This window comes from Myzus persicae, unplaced genomic scaffold (genome assembly GCF_001856785.1).
Source record: "Myzus persicae strain clone G006 unplaced genomic scaffold, MPER_G0061.0, whole genome shotgun sequence".
NCBI lineage: Eukaryota > Metazoa > Arthropoda > Insecta > Hemiptera > Aphididae > Myzus > Myzus persicae.
Window position 1 is genome coordinate 116147 of NW_019103839.1, and position 23587 is coordinate 139733.

At 30.3% G+C, this 23587-nt stretch overlaps 1 protein-coding gene across 1 annotated transcript; it reads right to left on the reverse strand.

Moving 5' to 3' along the window:
• Positions 1-5902: 5902 nt before the first annotated feature.
• Positions 5903-19586, reverse strand: LOC111035412. Its single transcript, XM_022317016.1, has 7 exons — positions 19280-19586; positions 15115-15290; positions 14164-14313; positions 13199-13298; positions 11916-12237; positions 8157-8423; positions 5903-6838 (listed from the first exon to the last, which is right to left on the reverse strand). The coding sequence occupies exons 1-7, from the start codon at positions 19338-19340 to the stop codon at positions 6277-6279; spliced, it is 1638 nt and encodes a 545-aa protein (XP_022172708.1). The 5' UTR covers positions 19341-19586; the 3' UTR covers positions 5903-6276.
• Positions 19587-23587: the final 4001 nt, after the last annotated feature.

Sequence of the window (23587 nt, forward strand, 5' to 3'; positions counted from 1 at the left end):
TATGCCAAAAATATCATCATATTGTTACATACTATTAAATAACAGTTTAAATACGATTCAAATGTAAAAGTATGCATGAATATTATAATTTTTATTTATTTGTTTTAATTTTCTGTACTTTAATAATATTATTAAGACCCCTTTTGCTTATATTATTTAAAAGAATATCGATTTCCATTACAGTAAAATGTACTTTGGGCTTTGATAAAATAAAATAATTGCACCTTAAAAGATAAGTATTTCTCGATTTTCTATATCATCAAAATATGTGGTAGGTATATAAAATTTGTTGTTCATACACTTCTATAAATTTTACTTCCCCCAAAAATGTTTACGAAATACAGATTAGTGATTACAAATAATAATTAATAAAACCTAACAATTGCTAAGCTTTCATCCAATCGTTTAGAAAATTTTCAAATAAACGTGTTCCTGTTTCACGTGTTGCGTTCTGGCATTTAGGTTTGGTTAAATCCAAACAATTGACATTAAATTGATCCATTGCAGTCAGCTATAATATGGCGATTATTATTTATAACTGTATTAAGTTTAAGAAAATTTTTATTTTATTAAATAAAATATGATTAGGTGTTTTTAAATAGGATCTAATAAAAATAAAACAATACATTTTTATTTTTAATAGTTTTCACATTTTAACAGTCTACTATTCTGATTTAATCGTGTACGAAAACAGCATTTATAAATGTTGGTTTCCAAATTATAACTTCCTTTCAGCTTTCATGTATGTGTATTTTGTATTTCTTATTGTATATGTTCGATCGAAAAATATATTTTTTTAAAGTAGTTCAAACAAAAACAATAATGGAAGTTCTGTTATTTTTTTTTAGTTGTATCATTGAAAAACAACCTGACTGGTAGAAATAATGACTTATGTTCGATGCTTGTCTCGTTTAACTATATAAGCCTATGCAGGAATTAGGAAGACCACTTATTGAAGTTTAAAGTACCATCCGTGTTTATTTTGAAACTGCGAGTTGGAGTGATTTGATTCTTTATGATACTTGAAATATTTGTACGGTTTTTAAAATATTATCACAAAAAAAAATCTTCTCATACACACATACATCTCTTCAGAACCATAAAATGGTTTTGTTATTAATTTTTTATTTACTTATTTACTTAATTGTTAACATTGGAAACGAATAATAACTATATTAGCACAAACAGGTTATTCGAATTCCATAGATTATTTATAAATGTATTATAACTTATTAAATACTATCGTAATGAATGTAACATTTACTTGTTGCCAATTTTATTTCACTGCACGTGTTATTTAAATTTCAGCTATATTATATGGACATATTCAATATACATAAATATAAATGATCAGTAGCGTACTTTATAATTTATATTATGTTAGACAAAGGAAACTGAATAAACACACTAATGCCTGACTCTATAAGTGAGGTTTTTTTTGTATTTTCCGCGTGAGTATGTAAAATTGAAAATATCCAACTTTCCATATATATTTGTAAAAACATCATTAACAGCTGTGCAAGTGGTCGATTACTGATTAGACAAACACTAGTATACACACTTTTTACTTGTAGATACGTATTCAGTCTATTAAATACCAACATATATTTACACATATTTGTAAAATGATATACCACTTAGGTATCCACTTTATTTCAAGCGAATATAGTTTGGTAAACGTAACACGTCTCGTTAATTGTTTTCGCTTATTATTGAATTGTATTGGTGAATGTGAAAATAATAGTTTTTAATAAGGCAATAATATAATATTGTCAATATCGTATTTTAGTCGGTTCATTGACATTGGTAAGAATAATAGGTACAGCTCGTGACGACTACAAATGGCTGGTCAGCAAGTGGATCAAGAAAAAAAAAAAATATCAACAGGTGCAAGTATGGTTTGGAATAGTAATTATTTAATACAAAAATATGACTAAAGCGATGTAGCTTAATAACATATTTAGAACACAAATTTTTCTTTATATCGAAAAAAGACGTATTCGTGTTATCACCTGATCAAAAATGTTTATAACATTAGTTGTTTGTGTAAGATACGTTTTGATTTTTGATTGGGATGATATCAAACGATATTCGATTAACATTAAGTTCATAATTACTATTATACATTCAAGTATAATAGTAATTATTGATGGTTTGAACAATGTAGAAACTAAATATAGGTACATAATAATATTGAACTATATCAAAATAATTATAAAATGTATTTTAAAGGTACCAGGTAAATAATAATGGTGTGAAAAAAGTTAATGTTATGTTTATGTACCTTACAACATTATAACTAAATGTTCATATTAAAATGTATTGAAAACAAAAATATATATTTATTTACATTTATTATAGGTATACAAATATTGAAATATATAGAATACAAATAATATACGTTAAAATAATTAATTAAAGTGTCTTTGAGTATCATAAAATACAATTTTGCAATAAATAATTTGTAAATAAATGTACAGTTTGTATGTCCGTTTAAAAATAAATGCATATTATGTTCTACATCGCCTTCGTGACGTTATTGTATTATAAAGACTTTATTACTATTCCTAACAACACGCGCACTTGGTGATATTGACCTGTAGATATTTTCCCTTGATCCACTTGTTGGCCATAATTTGTAGTCCTCTCAAGCTATATTTTGGCCAAAGTCAATGAACCGACTAAATCTAATGATCTCTGCAGTAGTAATAATTAAATAAATAAACCACTGTTCAAACTTTTATACTTTATAATTAGCTAATACGCGGATATGCTAATGAATGTCATTATTTTATTATGGCTTACATATAATTAAAATAAAAACGCGACGAACTGCAGGATAGAATATGTAAGTAGGTATGAACCGTGTGACGTATAATAATAATATAGGTAACTGATGTGTCCCTTGAAAAAAAACTAGTTGCAAATATCAATACGATTGTAACATTTTAATTACCTATACCTAAGTACCTACGTCATGTAGAATTTGGCATAAGCACTATTTCTTTGTTATCGTTTACTGTTGTAGTGTTGTACACTTGTACCTGAATGCTACAGTGTTACTTTATAATAAATCCTTCACTTAATTAGTACATTTTTTTACAAATACATTTTGAGAAAATTCTTAGTTTTCCTCAGCATTGTATGGAACAGACCAAGAGTATTATTATTTTCAATTTTGATTTTAAATTTAAACTAACCAAAGCATTATAAATATCCACTAAATACAGAAAACAATATTTTAGACAATTTTCTGTTCTCCTAACGTATAGGTACCTACTACAACTACACTATTGTATTTCTCATTACTATTGTAACGTATTATATATTTTTAAGTGTGGACAAAAATAATCGAACATTTAATTAGGTATTCAATCAAAAATATCACAATTAAAGTATAATTTAATGATAGCAAAGATTTTTTATGTAATGATTCATTCAAAGTTCATTATTCATTTTTAAATAAATTTACCATCGAAGTGTTTGAAAAAAAAAAATTTATTGTATCTATTTAATTTATTGTTACTCAACGTTGTTTAAGGTTTTAGAACATTTATTCATTATCATATTCCATCACTATTTTTTACAAAATATATTTCTATACGAGTACATATCTATCATTATTATTATTTTTTATCTTTATAGATTAATTTGGCACCCGTTTACTTAAATGTTTGCATTATTTCGTACGTGCGATTAAATGTGATATTTTTATTTTTACGAAATACCTACGTGTCTAATTAATATTGATAATATGTTACCAAAATTCATAAACCAAGTGAGTCTCGAAAGTATGTGTTATCAGCAGATTGCAAAAAAGGGGCAAGCCACTCTGACGTATAGTGTGGAATACGAATACCATCATACTATTTACACATCAGATGTGTGATGTGTCTATTCTGAGAAAAGAGGGTCCTGCCGTCACCCTATATATCCAAGGAATTCAGGAATTGAAGGGGTCCTCAAAGTTTTTTTTTACTTGGACGGGAGGACGCCATAAACTAATGCCTGAAATAATTTTTATTAAAATGTGTTGTGGGCTTAAACTGTTGTCAATGATAGACCTAATAAACTTTACGTTTTTTAATGTCAAAAACATGTTCCTATCTTTTCTTATTGTTTTAGACTACCTAATTTACCTTGGTATTTTTATTATAGTTTGATTATATTATATCACGCTTGTTAGTTGTTCTTTGCCCAGAGCACAGGTAGGTATGTATAATTAACTATTCTTCTTCTTGTATTTTTGATATTTTTAGATTGCGTTGGGGAATATATTGCTATTCAAAGGACTGTCTTGTTTTGTATAGGTGAGATATATACGTATACAGCTGCACAATCTTCACCGGCCTATTATAGCTATATAGTATTGCACTCATGTAATATTGATTTAACAAACTATAGAAAAAAATTGTATGATAATTTTATATTTTAGAACTCAGGTCGCCGACTGTCCAACGTTCAATCTTTTTAAATCCAACAAGACTTATGGGAAAAAAAGAAGAAAGTATATGACATTTATACTATCCGGAAATGCGGTTATATATATACAATTTTTTTCACAAGTCATAACTCTGTCGACGCATTTTTGATTATTACACCGATGAGCTGAAATATATTATGGTGTTTGAAATATTATTGGTTGCATTCTTAACAACTTTTTCGTAATCGAGATTAACGTGTTAGTTTTCACTTTGGAAATGTCGTACGCTCTCCGTCGATAAAAAGTCATCGCACTTCAAGGTTACGCGTAATAAAACAATGGGTACATGCCATGTAAAAAAAATATATATATATACACTATATTATGTACCTTACAAGTCACAAGAAATAACTGCCCACCTATGCTTACATTATTAGTTATTATGAAACGCTTCCTCGTCCATGATGTTGGCCGAGAATACTCTTGCAGAGGGCATTGAACAATAAACCTCAATTGTTTTTGACAATTATCGATCGATTAGAAATAAATCTGAATTACGCATATGACGTTTACCTGTGTCCCTAGCGCTATTCTCGAGGAAAAAAAATTAATAATTACCCTTTGAAATAAGTACAGGGACAATGCATGCACATACTCATGATGTATTGTTTTATATGATACACAGGATGAGGGTATATAGAATTGTTTAAGAATACACTTCAAAGACAATTGATTTAATAACACTTTTAGTGTCAATTGTTATATTGTTACAAATTGTAACATTTCACCGCGAATCTCGATGAATATAACTAGAAAAACTTAGCACGCGTTCTAAACGCAAAAACGATTTCTTAAAAGAGAATGTGTATGCTATTTTCGAGACAAAAAATCTCATATCATACTTTTTCAAAACGATGACTCATGTTTGTGAATCAATATCGTCGATACACGTATAATTTTAATAGGATAGAAAATTAAAAAAAAACTTTTAGGTTAAGAAGTAATTTGAAAACGGCCGTAAAACATTTAGATTCATTTTCATATATTTAACATTTCTTACTTTAAGTATTATACTCAAAATGTTTAAATATATTTGAGCTTGAGGCACTTTAAATTGTTTTAATTCGTGCATAGTATTTGTCATAGCTATGTTATTACATACCTGCATTATTTGTACGATCTTTTGATCTTGGGTATAGTCTTACATATTATAATATAAAACATTGCCTATAAATATGCAAAGTTATAGGCCACTCATACTTTCCTGCATTATTTCATGTAATTTGTAGTTAGGATGCTAGTGGAATAAAAAAAAAATAATCATAGATTTACATAGAAAATTACGAAACAATTAAATATTAATATAATTTATTTACTATCTATAGATACAACGTTTCATTAATTTTTACAAAAGTACCTAACTGTTTTTTTTGCTTGAAAAAAGTTCTTACAATCAAAGTAAAAAAAAATTAATTAATATCGATGTTTGACGATTATTACAATATAAAATAAGTAACACGCGTTATGCCGCCGCATAATGCTGACGATGTAGTGTAGTTATGAACGACGACGACGACGACGACGTCGTAAACAACAACAATCACAGTTAATTGAGAAACCCGATACACATAATGAACCTATAGAAATTTGTTGATTAAATAATTTTGTTTGGGACAAGAATGACGGAGATGCATTGTCTCGACAGCCAGATAAAAAAAAAACAAAAAAAAGAATAATAAGTAAAACAAAATAAAAGTAATAATAAAAATTCAAAAAATATATATATTGGATTGTAAAAAAAATTCGATTAATGAGTGTGGGTGTGTGAGATCGGGGAACAATGTGCGTGTGACTTAGAAGAAACCGTCTCCGGTGGGGTCGTTGAGCCACGGATAGTTGTTGGGGCACCTGACGCACGTTTGCAAGTTGATGGTCTCCCCGGGAACCTCTTTGCTGGTCAGCTTGCACGAGTGTGGTACCCAACAGGCTGGTGGTCCTTCGACCACACACTTTTCCCTCCATGGTTCGAAGTTCTTCACCTCGTTGATGATCCTTGGTTTTTGGATCCATTGGATTACCTGCGTCATGGTGACGAAATACACGTCATTGTGGTTGGCCAGCACTTCATCGATCCAGAACAGGAACGCGTCCAAGTACTCGGGGTTGTTCTTCAGCCAGGCGGCGTGGAAGTACAGGCCCATGGGTGCTCGATTTTGATCGTAATGCCGGTCGAAGTTGTGGTTCAAAAAGTTATAGAACTGATCCCCGGACAGGATGTTGGAACATGAGTCTACCATGGCGCAACCGGGCAAGTATTCGTCAAAACTAGGGTCCTCTCGCCTGTCCAGTTCGTTCATCACCATTTCCCATACAGCGTGGCTACGAGTCGGACAGTGTTGCAAGTTTCCGTGACATCTATGAGAATCAAAGATTGTGGCTGTGAGTAAGACTAATTCCGCACGGACAAACTATAATCGATGTGCTTTGATTTTTATAGATCGAGCTGGTAAAGAATGCTTGTAATAACAGCTACAGTATTAGTATTGTGATGGAAAGGTAACCTTAAAAATGTCGTTATAACATTATAATAGGTAGTATGGATTGACCGTTGAAATAGATTTCAAATAGTCTAAAAATACTCGAATGAAAAAAAATCTGATCTAAAATATTTATTCATTCATAAAAAAATAAAATGTTAGGTAGGTATGTTATTATAGAGCTGTTTTAAAACCATATACAGAATACGCCCTCTAGTCCTTGAATCTAGACAACTTTCGCTGATTGAATAACATCTTGTACACTTGCAGTATAATCTATAATATAGTTGACTAGAAATTTAACATTCCATTCTACTTCCTACTACCTAAATTGAAATACAGATTGTTCTAAATCCCGATACTCTAATAAGCCGAATCTTATATATTGTATTCGTGTAAGCGAGTTCATGAATTAATATTTAACATAATATTACGCAATATTAATAGAAAACTAAAAGTTAACCATAACGACTTAACCGTCATGTTATTCTAGTTCGAATAGCACTATTTTAAGCTTCTGTAAGTTAGTATCATGATATACATTTTGTCATCTGTTGATGAAATTAAATTAAATCAAATTTATCAAGCCGATACGTTTAAGAAATTTTAGACACAAAATAGGCTTGGAGGTAAGTATATCTAATCAGCATAATAATATATGACGATTTTATTAGAAATAGCGATAATAATATAATATAACCATATGCATGCTATATATAATACATCACTTGTACCTATAACAAGTGTATTATATAAATTTTTAGACAATATATTATGAGCTTGATTGGAAACTGCAGTGTACGTAGAATATTTTAAATCATCATCGCACTAGTCACAGATCTCCCTCCCCCGATCACGAAGACAGCCCAAATAAATTAAAATTGTACTTGTCTCGAGTACCGACCCATATAAAAACATATTAATATAAGCCACTCGAACAACTATACTTCTCAAAACCACCACACAATATTATCGGACGTAATAACAATAATATTATATTATATATCGTATGAGTACGATTATTTTCTGCTGTCTGTTACGGTCTCGTCGAGTCCGATGAACAATAATAATATTATTTATTAATATCATAGATGAGTTTGGTCGACAGCGATGATAAAAGAAAATGTCATCCGACGACTACGACAATAACAGCAGGTTATCTACCATGTAATATTACTATTATGTGAACACCTCACCTGTGGGGCATGCGGAAGTACATGGTGTAAGGCCAGAGTGGCGGGTTGGATAAGGGTGCAGTGATCGATGAATCGTATAAGAAAGCCTGTTCCTCCATCATGGTGAATTGGTTGTTGCCTCCTACTCGCAAATAAGGAGATCTCAAACCGACAACGCTGTTGTCTGTCAGATTAGCGTACTTTTCGGTGATAATGCGCATACCAGCCATTTCCTTGGCCCAGTCTTCGACGGTGGCGTTGCTCCAGAACTGTTCGTCGTCGTTGTGCCTGTAACACGCCAATATAACGATCGTTTAGGACGAAACCTCATCTTGCACATCATATAATATTATATGCGAAGGGGTCGTGAGCCGATGAATCCTGTTTGTATCCACACTAAATAGGTGTTCAGTCTTATCAGCTACTTGAGCTGGAACTACAACTGATTCTTAGAGACATTGTTGTACGGGAATCGCCGTAATATTGCCATTTCATTAAAATTATGTTATAATATTATGAGATATAATTTTTATATACAAACACGAATTTTGATTGTTATAAATGTATAACCAACACAAAAGATGAATCGATTAGATTAGCTTGTTGATATAGGCAAATATAAAATCTTAAAGTCAAATAAAACAAGTAGCAACTGCAGCAAAGTTTTGTTTCAATATTTATTATTTATTATTTGTTAAATTAATTTTAAAAATACTTCAAATTTGTATAACTTAACCTAACCTAACCTACCTATATGTAATACGTTTTTTAAACTTTAAATTATGTTTTTTTCATTGAGTGGGAAATTTTATGACGTTTCGACCACAAAACCAGTATAACCACAAATTAACGAGTTATGACGTGATCAATGAAAATAAAAGTTACTTATTATCCTTTGCATTTTGTTATTATGTCAGTGACCTAATAAACCTCGATCTTCCGTCTTTCACCAAATGTATTATTTTTTTTTTTTTCAATTTATAAATTGTAAATTTCATTATATTTTAATGTATAAAAAATAAAAAAATTTTTAAATATTTTTTTTTTGTATTTTACCTTTAAATTATAGATTTTGGATGTAATTTTTACTAAGTTGTCAATAAATACAGAACAAAAATAAACCATTAGTCCAAAAAAATAGCACTATCGGTGGGTAAGTGTATAAAGAATTTTTATAATAATTATATATTATCAAATAATTTGAATGTACAAATAATTCTATGAAAGTTACATTGTATAATCAATGTTTCAATTTCAAATTCATTTCGAGAAAACAATAAAATAACTTTAAAAAAAAATAGTAACTAATAATAGTTATTTATGTATAAAAGTAAATAGGTACATAATCTAAAATTACTTTTGTTGCATTTTTTTTTTATTTGACAGGGAACATTTTATTTGGTAGGTATACGAATAGTCGTAACCTTGAAAGGTGTCATAATATGTTGTTGTCAATATGTATTCCAATGTTAGTTCAAGTCTCTATTTAAAAAAAAATTGACGTAAACCTATTCTATAATGATATTGACTTCAGGTTGATTGATCGATCAATAGCCTGCAATAATCAAGGTTTATTAGTTATATCTAGTTGTAGACGTCATTAAGTTATTATATTATATTATATTATATTATATTATATTATATTATACCTTCCTTGGCATAAACACGGAAAAAATTAAAATATAAAATGAAGAAGTAATTCGTCTACCAACGTAAAGGTTATAGATAGGTACTTTAAAAAAACAAGTTTAATAATAATTATGAAAATTACAATAATCATTAAAAATAGTGTCTCGACACATTATAACTCGTTATGATGTTTAAAATACCAAAGTATATTATACTATGGAGAGTAAATACAGTTTGGGACACTTTGAAGTACAAATAAGCTATGTTAGAATCATTATTAATTTTAAATCAAATCTCCGATAGCTCAAATTGTTTCAACTAGGTAGTAGGTATCCCTTTCGGATTCAATTATTCAAACTGTCATAACTTGACTGAACTAACCAGATACAATCACACCATACGCTTCCCACATTATATTATGTAGTTTACACAAACGAAATTCAAAGAGTTTATGTGTGATTTTAAATGTAATAGTAATAATAATAGGTATAGAGGTACCTGTGCTTCATATGTTTTAGGAAAAAAATGTAATTTTAGTGTTATACAACTTATAAGACAACCGAAAAATGTGCGTATTAAATCTTGTTGGTTTCACGGAAAAGGAAAAAAATGAAAATATAATGCTCCAAACAGTCAACGGAGCTTAAAATCGTAAACGGATAGATCCTCTTGAATGTGTTGTGCACTTGGGGCTTGTGCAATACATTCCTCGCGTTCAAGTCGTACTGGTTTTCAAAATACAAGTATAATATAGTATAAAATAGGAGATATACATATATAAAATATATTATACTGTATATATATACATATATATATATTTTGACACTTACGTCTGAACCATTAACATTGGATTAGCAGAAATGAGAAAATAGACCGCTAAAAAGAACTTGTCTGACATGTTCATACCGGTTTTCACACGAACACATTACCGTCAGTATTATTTCAATATGCAAACGGATACCACATTTTCTCGGCATTCTTGCGACCGGCAGACACATCGATCGGAATGCTATTACATATTATCAGTATTGTGTATAGGTACATAATATAATTTCTCGTGCACTTGGATTACGCAACTGAAACTGCTGCCGAGAAGGTGTCCTTGTAAACATTTGTCGTAAATTAAATTTAAAAAAAAAAGTGAATTTCATCGGTCTTTTAATAGAAATTTCATGAAAATATTTAAATATTGTGACTGCAGGTATCGTCCTCGGCAGCGTAACACGTCCTCCTCAATTAAATGCATATAATGGCACGAGGTTTTAATAATGTGTTATACACCTATACAATACATATACGACGATAATTTATTATTAAAATCTTATTAATTCAAATTTGAAATTTTACTCACCAATTAAAAATGTATTATAAAAAAATGATGGTGTTTCATCGATGTATAATATTATATATATATATTTTAATTAATTTTGCCTATTATCCATATTGGAATTATTATAATAACTTATAAATAATGATTTTTCACCGAATCAATTCCATTCTCTTTAGTTGCATTAATTATGGTTAGGTACCTAACCTACCGGATTATTACATGATAGTTTTTACTTTCCAGTTTATCTGTTATAGTACTTACTTTCACGACCGTTCAAAAATATTAACTACCTATACTGCTATCGCGTAAAATATTGTATCGGTTAGTGTTATTTTATATATTAGTCCGGTAGAAACAATATAATATTATAATATATTCGGCTGGAAAGGGAAATGAATAAATGTATTCCGAATTGTATAATAGGTATACATATGAGCATATGACATAATGACGAAGACAACTATACGCAGACACCACAATCGTGTGAATCTTAATATTTGATTAAAACACATTAATAGGTTAGAACGTCTGAAAAAATCTGTCTTCACGAGAACCGGATTTTTAGGTACCCATGTAGTGTAGGTATTTCATATTATAATATTATAATGATAAATTATTATTATGCCGTGTTTCTATCCGGACTTATCTACAGCTTGTGAGTATTTCACAATATTATTTAACCGGAACAGAAAAACGTTCGTTCAACTCGGACGAATGTATAATGACAATATGACGTAGCTGGGTATTATGTTTGATTTCGAAAATCTCGCTTGAAAACCTATTATTGTACTCATCATTCAGGCATCAGGTTTGGTACTTACGTTATTGAGTGCACTGCGATTTCGTGGCCTTTCCTGTGGGTTTCCTGCACCGCCGAGTAGTTGGTGTACTTGTGCGACACGAAGAACGTGGCTTTGATGTCACACCCGTTGGGGTTCCTGCGTTTGCCATTGAAAATTTCCTTGTACAGTTCGATGTTGTTGTTGTTGATGGCATCGTCAAAGGTGATCGTAATCATCTGAGGGACTTCTTTGGCCGGCAAGTCGTTTGGTATTCCGGTGCCGTCTTCGGAGCAGAAGCAGTCGGGCAAGACGCACACGGCTGGATCGCAAGGCGGTGCGCGATTAGGATCATTATCGTTATCTGTAGAAAAAAAAATTAAATATAATTAAATAATTACTGTTGTCCATTATCGGAGATTATTGAACCGTGCATCAATTTTCGGATTACCATCAAGGCTGTTACGTGATAATATTATTCAAAAAATGTTATATTTATATTATAGTTTTATGTAAAATAAAAAAAATGTATAAGTGCAATACTATAATATATTATAATATCGCCTTGATACCTAATATCTTTAATAAAGTTCGTATCCATAATAATTGTACATTGTTTTCGATTACCTCAGGCAATGAGTATTTTTATGCTATAATTTTTTTAAAAAGATAGATAATTTCACATACTGTGAGAAATATAACACTACGTATGATTGTCAGAAAAATATACTAGCGTGCGATTTCAAATCTAAAATTATGAATGTGTGAGATAACTCATTGTGTTATTAATTTTATTAAGTTCTTACACTAGTAAGACATTATTGTAGTACACTTTGAAATTGTAATATATTTGAAGGTTAATACTATTCGAATAATAATTTAGAAAAAATGTAATATTGATATAGGTACATACAAACAAAATTATTTATGTTATGTACAAAACATTTTGTTTAACTTCTATGATTTGTCATAATTCATAGCGAAAAATATATTATATTTATCATAAGTGTTTATAATGTCAGACGGAAATTTATTATTTATAATTTTGAAATAAGTTACTTTATTTAGCTTTGTCAAACTATAGATGAACGATGTAGAACTGCCTAAGATAATTTTCAGTGATGAAAGCAAATGATAAAACCACAAAACTTAATACATCTATATGTTTACCTATAATCTATATAGTATATGCTATAGTATAAATTATTTTTATTAATTAACTCATACGACACATGGCGTATTAATTATTATTTGCCAATTTGAAAATTACTATTATTTTACGGGTAACTCATTTTGTGTAATAGTAATTATTAATTCATACGAACCACAAGAATTTTCATCTGAACCATCGGGGCAATTCTTTTCACCATTACAAAATAGTCCTCGTTCAATACAAGACTTATCACCACAAGACAATTCTCCGTCCTAAAGTAATGGGAAATATAAACGTATATTAAAATGTGTATACATAGTATGTTGTACTTAAATGTGTGTGTTCTCTATAGGTATACATAAAATATAATATGCAATCGAGATAATCATATTCGATTATCAAAAGGCAAACATTTTAATGATCTATGTATATGCTTTTAGAATCCACGTGGGTTATCATGATAACATTTTTTTTAAATACTTTATTATTTCATAAAAATAATGCGATGAAAATTTGAAACGACAAATTTTGTTATTTTCTAGATAATGCAACAAAACAACTAATGAACTAAAGTAAAATGTATTACAACTGACTTGATGTAAATTTCACTATTCTCGTGTATGTAAATTTGGTGCTGATAAATACCGGAAAAACTTTCGAAAAGGTCCACCTTAATCAATAATTAGGTATAGTATCCTTTTTATAGTAGTCGAACTTTTTAAATTTTAAAAGGATGTTTTTTGGAGATATTTCTCATGCAAATTTTACAATGTACCTATCTATAATAATAAATGCAAAGAATATTCAAAGGGGAGTTCAAACTACTATTAATCGTTATTGAAATGTACGTACACATTTCCATTGATATATTATAGTTATGCGTATCTAATATTACTATTATATTATTATGAAATGTGTTCAGATTTAATTTGAATTCTGAAAATCAAGTTGAAAAACTACTAGAGGATTAATCACTGAAAGACCTTCAACATCAATGCAGAACTGAAATAATAGTTTGCATTATCATTATCTAACGTATCATCATTATCTATAATAATATGTAATCGTAAATCGCATGCGTACAACAATGATATAAGCACTATAAATCTATACAAAAAATAATCCTTTATCTAATACCTGACACAATGGTTCGTCTGTGAACAATAAAGGTTTGACTTTGCGTTCTTTATTCTTCAACTTGCAATTCTTTACTGCAGCCTTCCAGTCACATGTTTGTTTTTCTATATCGAAATACAAACCGGCAGGACAACGAATGGCTTGCAATCCCTGTAAAATGTAAATATTATTAATATTATTAGTATTACTATTAATATTATTTTACCGGAATCAGTAAAATATGTAAGTACTTTTCGTGATTAACTATTTATTATTTATAAAGAGTTTGCGCCTTAGTCGTCAAATTGAATTACGCGAAAATTCTAATATATTTTTTCGTCTCACGTGTTGGAATTATTTTTTATTGAAGGGTACACATTTTTAATAAATAGATAATCAGTAGGTACATTAATAATTGGTGAACCATTAACATTTAAAATAGGAAATATATTTTATTAGTCTACAAAACATCAGGTACATGTACAATTTATTGCTAACCATTACCTATAAATGTAGGTATACTAAATATTAATATTGCTCACTTTCTCAGATACTTAGTATTATATACCTCACAAATTAATTTTTACAAGAATTGAGCGACAGAAGTGATGTAAATGAGTAAAGATTAGGTTATGCAAACACTGGACCACAATATTAAATACCAGCGTCATATAATACAACTCGTTAATTTCTCCAATTTTCAAAAAAAATAATTAAAAATAATTGTGTAGTTTATTGTATTTAATCAACCGTACAGCTTGCTCGAGTTAAGTAATTATAATAACTAGGTAGGTATCTACACATTTTTGATTAAATACTCGTGGGTCACTGAAATGACTAAAATTATAATATATATATATATTTTTAATTATTTACGAATAAAATATAACTTTCATTTCAATAAATTCAATGTATCCATGGCAAATTTATATGAAAAAATAATCATTTTTGAATGCATTCCGTTTTACTTACCGATGATGTGCACTGGATGACGTCACGGCAACTGTCACCATCTTGTGCAGTTAACCGAAACCATTCTCCTGCGTCTTTGTCTTTACATATTTCGATCTCAAAACTTTCCTCTTTTTTTGGTTCACTTGTTGACGCTTGTTGACGTTTAATTCGTGACAATAACGAATCACAAGATCCTGGGGCAAAAAAAAAACAAATTTGCTAATTAGTTAAAATAATAGCATACGTATTCTCTAACTAATCTATCCTATCAGAAAATCAAAACAAACTTAATATTTGAACAGACTGAGTTATAAATTTCAATTTTAATTAAATAATACTGATATTATGAAGTAGTATTATTGTAGCCTTATAAGTACACATATTTGTATTAAACCCAAATTTATTTTGTTCCTTGTTATATTTTATAATCTTTATTAATCTTACATAAGTACGTTACAATATACAAAATACATAATTATCTTAAAAATCTTTTCAAATTATTAGACTATTTCATTACATTCATGTAAGTATTTTAACTTGAAGACATATTTTATGATGTTACTAATAATTAAATTATTTATTAATAGTAATTATGTTTATCACCCGTAATCGTGAATTGGAATGTATAATGGCTTGTGAATACTAATTAATTAATTTCAAAATTGTATAATAAATGTATTTTATATGTACTGCCAACATTTGGTAAGCAAATAGTTGCTATAAAAAGTGAATATTATCCTTGGACATTAACAACGAGTGTTATGATATAAAAAATATTATTATGTTATAAATCATATGAATCAATAATTTGTTAATAGGTTTGCAAAAATATTTTCACTTCAGTTTATTGTCAATATTATTATTAACATTTAATGTAAGTTAGTATTAAATTGATAAATCGTGTATAAAGCTACAAAAAATATTTACGCTTTAATTATTATATGTTTACCCAACTGCCGATTACATATAATTTTAGAATATTAATACATTTTACATATTTTATTGTACAAATGTACGGTAGTATATTATATTATTATGTTTAAGATATCAAAAGTTGTCGTGGTGGTGGTGGTTATGGAAAATGCAGCATTGCGTCACTACCAAATCGGCCGGGTGAGACTCGTGAACATAAATTATTAATCAACGAAAAATAATTTGGACGTCATATAACTATTACGCGTTACACGAAAACGAGAAGGATCTTAAATCAAACTGAGGTGTTAGCAGGTATAGGCGCCTATGTCTGTATCCATACCTGTTGACGCGTCTTTCCAAACGGTTAATTTCTCGTTTGGCGAGGCTAATATTTCATAATGTAATCTTTCAAATCGAAAACACGAACGAGCATAATAATAATAATAATAAGCCTTCGAGAAGAACTGCTGCGTGTTAGGTTAGTCGTTCGTGTCTTTAATGTTATAGGTACATCTATAAAATATGTGCAGTAGATGGTATTACGTAGGTTTACGTTTGCAGCCCGCCTCGGACAAGAAGCTTTGACTATGGGTAGGCAAATTGTGGTTCGTTCGAACATTTTAAACGCATTTGTACTCCTATAATATTACGATCGTGAATCGTTAACTATCCGGGTCGGATACGCGTGTGGAGTCGGAACTACACGGAACATATGGAGGTAGGTACCTACGTGAATGGTTTTCGGATCGTTTAATGTATACCTATGTCGTATATAATATGCCTTCCGGTGTCGGTTTGGCCGCGTAATGTTGATGAACTTGGAACGTGCACGCACGACCTCGTTTACTCGCACGTCATAGTATCTACGACAACATCACGATAAACCTACTACCTATACTGTGTTACCTTGCACATATTCTGCAGGTATTTACCCTACCTACCTATGCCGGGCCACTATATTGCCGCCGTACGTGCGGATCACAAATTACGACGTATAGGTATTAGGTACTGTTGTTGTTATTGCACTATACGATATAATGTATTCCACTTTCACGCGAACGGGTCAAACGAAATTTGAAAACGGCACGCGTGAGCGCCGAGTCTGTCGACACACCACGTAGGTATATATTATTTTGCACGTGGTCCTGTTATAATATTTTATCGTTGGACAGGACGGAAGAAAGGAAGGAAGGAAGGAAGGAAGGAAGGAAGGAAGGAAGCGTGTACGAACTGCGTGGTGGGAGGAAAAAAAGCTCTACGACTGCACGCGCGTTCTACTTTCTATACTTAGATACCTATATATAATACTCTTGTGTCCGATCTTAACGCGACGGTGTGACAGTTTGGTCAACGGACTCTTGCGCGAGGACCCTTTCCATACATGGGTATATAATATTGTACGTGTTGTGAGGCCCGATAAATAGAGGAAATAATTAATGACCAGCGAATGTTGACCAATGGCCATAGTATAAACGAATCCGAGTTCGCGTAAATAATAATAGGTGGGTAGGTATGGTATCGAGAAAACAAATTGGTTATATGAAGCGGTTTAGAAATTGTAAAAATCACAACCGATCTCGTAAGCCGATTGGTACCAAAATCGTGAAGTTCTTTGAACAAAAAAACGATTTGGTGGGGTTGGGGTGAAGTAGGAGAGTCGATCAGGGACACCATAATATGATATATTTAAATATTGCCCTTGTTGTCGATTGCTTGTTGGTTTGTTAGTACCACGTTTTCGACGCACAAGGAAAAACCACACTCTGATCTCAAGAAAAGCGACGAAAACCTACGCGGGGTATAACATCCGGGTATCTAATCGTACTCCTTTGTGCACACCTATTTGCCACTGGAATTCGAGTGAAATCATCTTTAGACACGGTTGTCGCCCACGGCAAATTATTATTATCTATCAGCCAATACCTACTGTCGCGCAAGCAATATATATTATAAATTATAATACATATTATAGTAAAATAATGTTTAGATCGTAACTAAAATTGTTATAAACCGTGTAGTAGGTATACATCTAGTGGGGCGATGACATACGTATTACAACTATAAAACTATACAGGACTACTATGGACGTATACACACACCTATATTATGTTTATATAAGTAAGAAACGCCGCGTGCCATGTAACGACAATGGAGTTCAATTTTTTTAAGATTTCGATTGATTTATAATTTTTTATTCAGTGGGCGTCATGTACCTACACGCATCATCATCATCTGTGCTACAAACCTACTCGTCGAGCTAATATAGGCGTCCATTTATTTTTATATTTAGGTATAATAATATGCCTACGTATATTTCTCGTTATGCAGTTAAGTAACTTCAAACATTGCGTTATCCGTGTCATCGTATTATGATTCTACTATTGGCAATCTATAGTCTTCGCATTAGTGTGTGTATGTCTTGGTAATAACAGCGTAACATATTGTACGTCGTCTGAACTTCCTAATTACATGTAGTTAATACAGACATGTACCTAATCATTGTTTCCACGTGGACATAAAAATGATTTACCGCTGACTAGTTACCTATATATATAGGTAGGTAATACAAGTTACAACTAGAATATAAATAAAGCTTACTGTCTAAGAGCTTATTCGAAATTTTTAATTTTCTCATAACTAAATGTACTTATTACTGTAAAAATTATAAGTAAAATAGAGCATAATATAGAAATTAAATCATTCAAATAAACTCTCTTCCGAGCATCTATATGATTTATTGTTTGTTTTTTTTTCAACCATTTTATAATATTAAAAATTTAAAAATTATATAATAAAATTATAATATTATGAACATAGCGCATATTATGTATTTTGGAAGAATGTACAATTCATTTAATTACAAACATATCTTTTTTATAAATAGAAGGAACAACCGTGTTTTAGCGTCTGAGAAAAAAATACCCTATACTTCAGCAGTGCACATGCCTTTCAAAAACGCAGTTGTATACATCCTTTTATACGGCACTGCTGAGTGTTATTACTTTCAAAAAACCCTCGACAAAGATTTACCGTTCCTATATTGTGTATGACACCCGGCACATAAAAAATACATCCTATTATCGGTTTAATGAGAACCATTTGATCATTGTCCAATACCTGCAGCGTACAATATAATTATGTTGGATGAACGATTTCATCGGAAAGATTTCAAATGCCCAATGACGGCGGTGTTACACAGTTGAGTGTGTAGATATATATATATAATTTGTTTTAGGTACAGTGAAATGGTTTAACTCTAGTTACTTACCCAATGTGATCAGACATGCGATCGCCAGGAGCCTGAGTGAGATTGACATGGTAGTCCTCATGACAGACTGATGCGAGCGCACAAGCACTTTCGAACAAACAAACTGCACACGACCGCGTGCGTATGTTTGTGTGTTGCCGGACAGTTACTAATTAAACGAAAAAATTATTACTGTACTACCAATGAACTGTAAAAAATTGATATTTTTCTGTCTGTCTCTCGAAAATCAACGTATACCTACGACTGTCCGCAACAGTGACGGACGGAACAAGACTCGGTTTCACACTTGGCTGCGGCGCGTCAATTTATTGTCTTATATACGCCGGGACGCATTTCACCGGGGCGTTAAACTCGTCGGTGTACCGACAGGTAGAGCCACTGATCGAGCAACAGTCGTGAAAGTCTTGCCGCGTCCATACGCGTATATTATAATATCGACGTGCGAATGATAATGTGGCACTGAATAATAATGTTACATGGGTATAATGCTGATATTGGGCACTATCAAAAATTATTAACTAAGAATAAATATATTATCTTTTGAAACATTATTTGAGCAGATTTTTCGAACATAATATAATTGCTGATGCTGGTTGAATAATATATTATTATGAAATGCATCACGCTCGAATAGTCGTATAGGCATACAGTACCTATAGTACAGGTACTTACAAGATTTCTTCAATAAAAACGTAATTTTTATTTTACACGCGTGTATAATATTTAAATTGAAAATTACTATGTTACCATACTGTTCATTAATCTGACCACTTTAATCATAGGTGGGTACGCTATGTGTCCGTTTTTAATATTAGTACACTGTAGACATTCAAACATTTTAGATTTCGAGAGGGACTATGAATTTATTGGTTTTAAACTTTTACAATGATGCGTGGTTTTTAAAATTTCAATTCTAATAATCAAGTATATTGAACATTGTGTATCTGGTTCCTCACAAGTTGTTCTTACAAGACCTAAATATCACAACAAAAAAGTATGAAAAATTGTATTTTAGATATTTTAAGTTCAAATTTTTACTGAACATTATAAAACGAAAATGATCGATTTTAGTTGTATACCTAATATTTTATATAAGTTTAAAAATATTATTAGTAGGGACTCGCAAATTCTTACTTTTCGTCATTATAAGTACGTATATTATTATTATTGACTACGGATGCACGCAATGACATTTTAAAAATATTTAGATATAGGTAATTAGTAATTACTAATTACTAATTAATAATTGTTATAGTTATTACTTATTTGCACCATAAACATATTACCTGTTTACGTCGTCGCGTTCGTCGGTATTGATTTATAAATTATATAAAATAATAACGGCTATAATAGTAATATTATATCAAATAATATAATAATAATAATTTCATTATTTTAACATAATATAATATGCAATATGTTTTTTTGAAATTCAATTGCATTGCAAATACATAGACTTATAGTATAGTAGCTAATATATTGATTCACTGTTGGATTATTCATTTTTCTTTTACCACTTCATACTCTGCAGTTGTATGTGTTGAGGGGGCAAAAGTACCTACCATTCTGCCACCACAGTCCCCCGAATACAAATGGGTGAATACGAATTCCGTATTTTCATCCTTTTTCCGTTAAAATGAGAACTATGTTGGAGTATATTATACACAATAGCGATTACAATTAATATATGTACACATATTATATTATTATAATATAACCTTTGGCCTTTTCATAAGATTGATATTCCCAGCGTAATATACTCGGACAGTTGTTCAGGAAAACCTCAAGTCGTTGTCACTCGATATAAATTCATTCATAGGAATATAAATTATCTATCCGCAGGATCCCAGTTTCACCCGTCAAGTCAGAATGGAGAACGCTTGGGAGTGTCTATCAATATAGTTTCCTAGGCACTTGTTAAAAGTTGTAAGTCGTTAGCGCAGTTAAAATGAATGATGTTTTTCCATTTTCAAAATGAAGGTTGCTCGAAGTGAAAATGCGGGGCTGGCCTGGTTACAACGCCCACGCACTGTTTGTAGATTAATGAATATCATCGCATCAACAGAAAAAAAATGTTTTCTCTAAACTCGGATACGTGTTGTAGGTATAAAATAATATGTATATGTACACGACTATTGTTAGATGTTTTCGGCATTTTAACACTCACCACACGAACACATAATATACAACGAATAAAATACAACGCTGTAAGCATACGAGAATTTTAATCTGTAATGCGTATAAACATAAACACGTGGCACTGATTTCGTCGTACAATATAGGATATATATGTCGCATAGGTTTCTATTATTACTTTATTTACGGAAAAAAAATGGGTAGGTTCGCTTAATAGTCAACTGTCCACACCTATTTGATTATTGTGAACACTATAATAACGGTAATATGTTAAAAACTATAGAACTTGTATAGATATGCTTTTTTACCTACATAGGTATTACGACGAACCGTGAACAAATTTATTGAAATTCTCTATATTTTCAGCTGTTTCAGTTCATATTTTTAAAAAATAAATAGGTGTGTCTTACCATTTAGATTACTAGGAAGGTAAATGCGAAACGCAGTATCTTCGTGAAAATATCAATATTCTCAGTAAAAAAATTACGAAGAATCGAACGACGAGCAAAGATTTTCTTGAAGCGTTTAATTTTCAGTGTTAAAGTAGGTCCTTCAAAGTTATGTACAATACCTACTCATCAAATCAAGTCAAAATGTAATTTCCATATCACTTCCAATGTGTGTACCATTTGCAATGCATAAGTAATCACAAATAAATAAAGCAAAATTCACTGGTTCCAAAATATTTTACATTTTTTTCCCTAAGTATAAAATTCTGATTCGTTCTTTTGTTGTATGAACTGGATAAATACTATAGTTATGTATTATTACAACTGATCAAACACGACTTTCGTTCCTGCCACCTTCCTGGCATTATATCGATGATAACATTCGCGCCAAAAGTACGTAATAGGTTTTTACGTGCATTCTCAGAAATGAATATCAATAAGACGTAACCTATTTTCTTCTTTTTTAATATTGTCAGATATTTTAACAATATTCAAATCGAAAAAAGTGTCTAAGTTGGTAACCGCAATGCAGTACAGACTTGAGACTTGTACAGTAAGTCGTAACTCGTAAGTGTATTTGTACTTCGACATTCAGTGGAAGTGTAGAAGTCACTGTAGTGAATTCAGTGATAAATCACTATACCAACTTACATGAAAGATGATTTTGAGTGGAGACGGAATATTATATCATATTTTATTGTTTTGAAGAGGATTACAAATTGGTCTAGATATTTTAAAAATGTCAAAAGTGTACTTACATACAAATTACTAATACATCTACCTAAAGGTAAGAAAGTGTTTATGGTTAATATTTTTTGAGTTATTATAACATATCTACTAAAATAGTTTAATGTACTAAAATATCTAATTTCATCAAAATTAGAACTTCAATATGTCTATAAAAAAGAAATGTGCATAATTATTATGAACCTATAATCGGTACTTTTAGAATACTATGAGATCATCTTATGAGAATAACCTTGTATTAAATGTTCAAAATGTTTGACCTATTTGTAAATGCATTATCAATATATCTGATTATATCATATTATGTAGAATATAAATATTTAATGCAGTATAGTATATATGTATTGATTTAACGAATACAAATTAATTTTTTAATACAATTATAAAACGATAATTCAAGTAATATTGGAATGTTTTAAGGTTCTGCAATAAATATTTTTTGAATAATAAAAACAATAACTAAAATCGTTTTGAGGAGAAATCACTTTGTTACAAGTTTGAATACGTTAATTGCGTTCGTATATGATTATATGTACAAACAATATATACAAACATTTAGTTTGTGAACAATACAAAGGCACAGATTTTTTTCTATTTTAGAGTATTAGTTTTTGGACTTGCTCTTTTAGGCTTTCACTCTTTTATAAATAATTGATTCATTTATTTAATGACCATATCGATTTATTATTAAGTAATTCCATATTTTGTGCTTTTTGGTCTGTTAGTTTTTTGTCTATAAATAAGTAATTAAAATAAAGCATAATCATTTATATAACATATTTATTTATCTTTGGTATTATAATAGTAGTAAAGAACTAAAGAATATTAAAAATTGACAGACTAACGACGGCGGTGATAACTGGTACTTGGGCATAAACGGTAAATCCGGTTTTTGAGAATGGAAACATAAAAATTGAAAGTAATAAAAATGTATAAGAAAAAGTATTTATTTTTAAAAAAAGTGCAAAAAATTTTC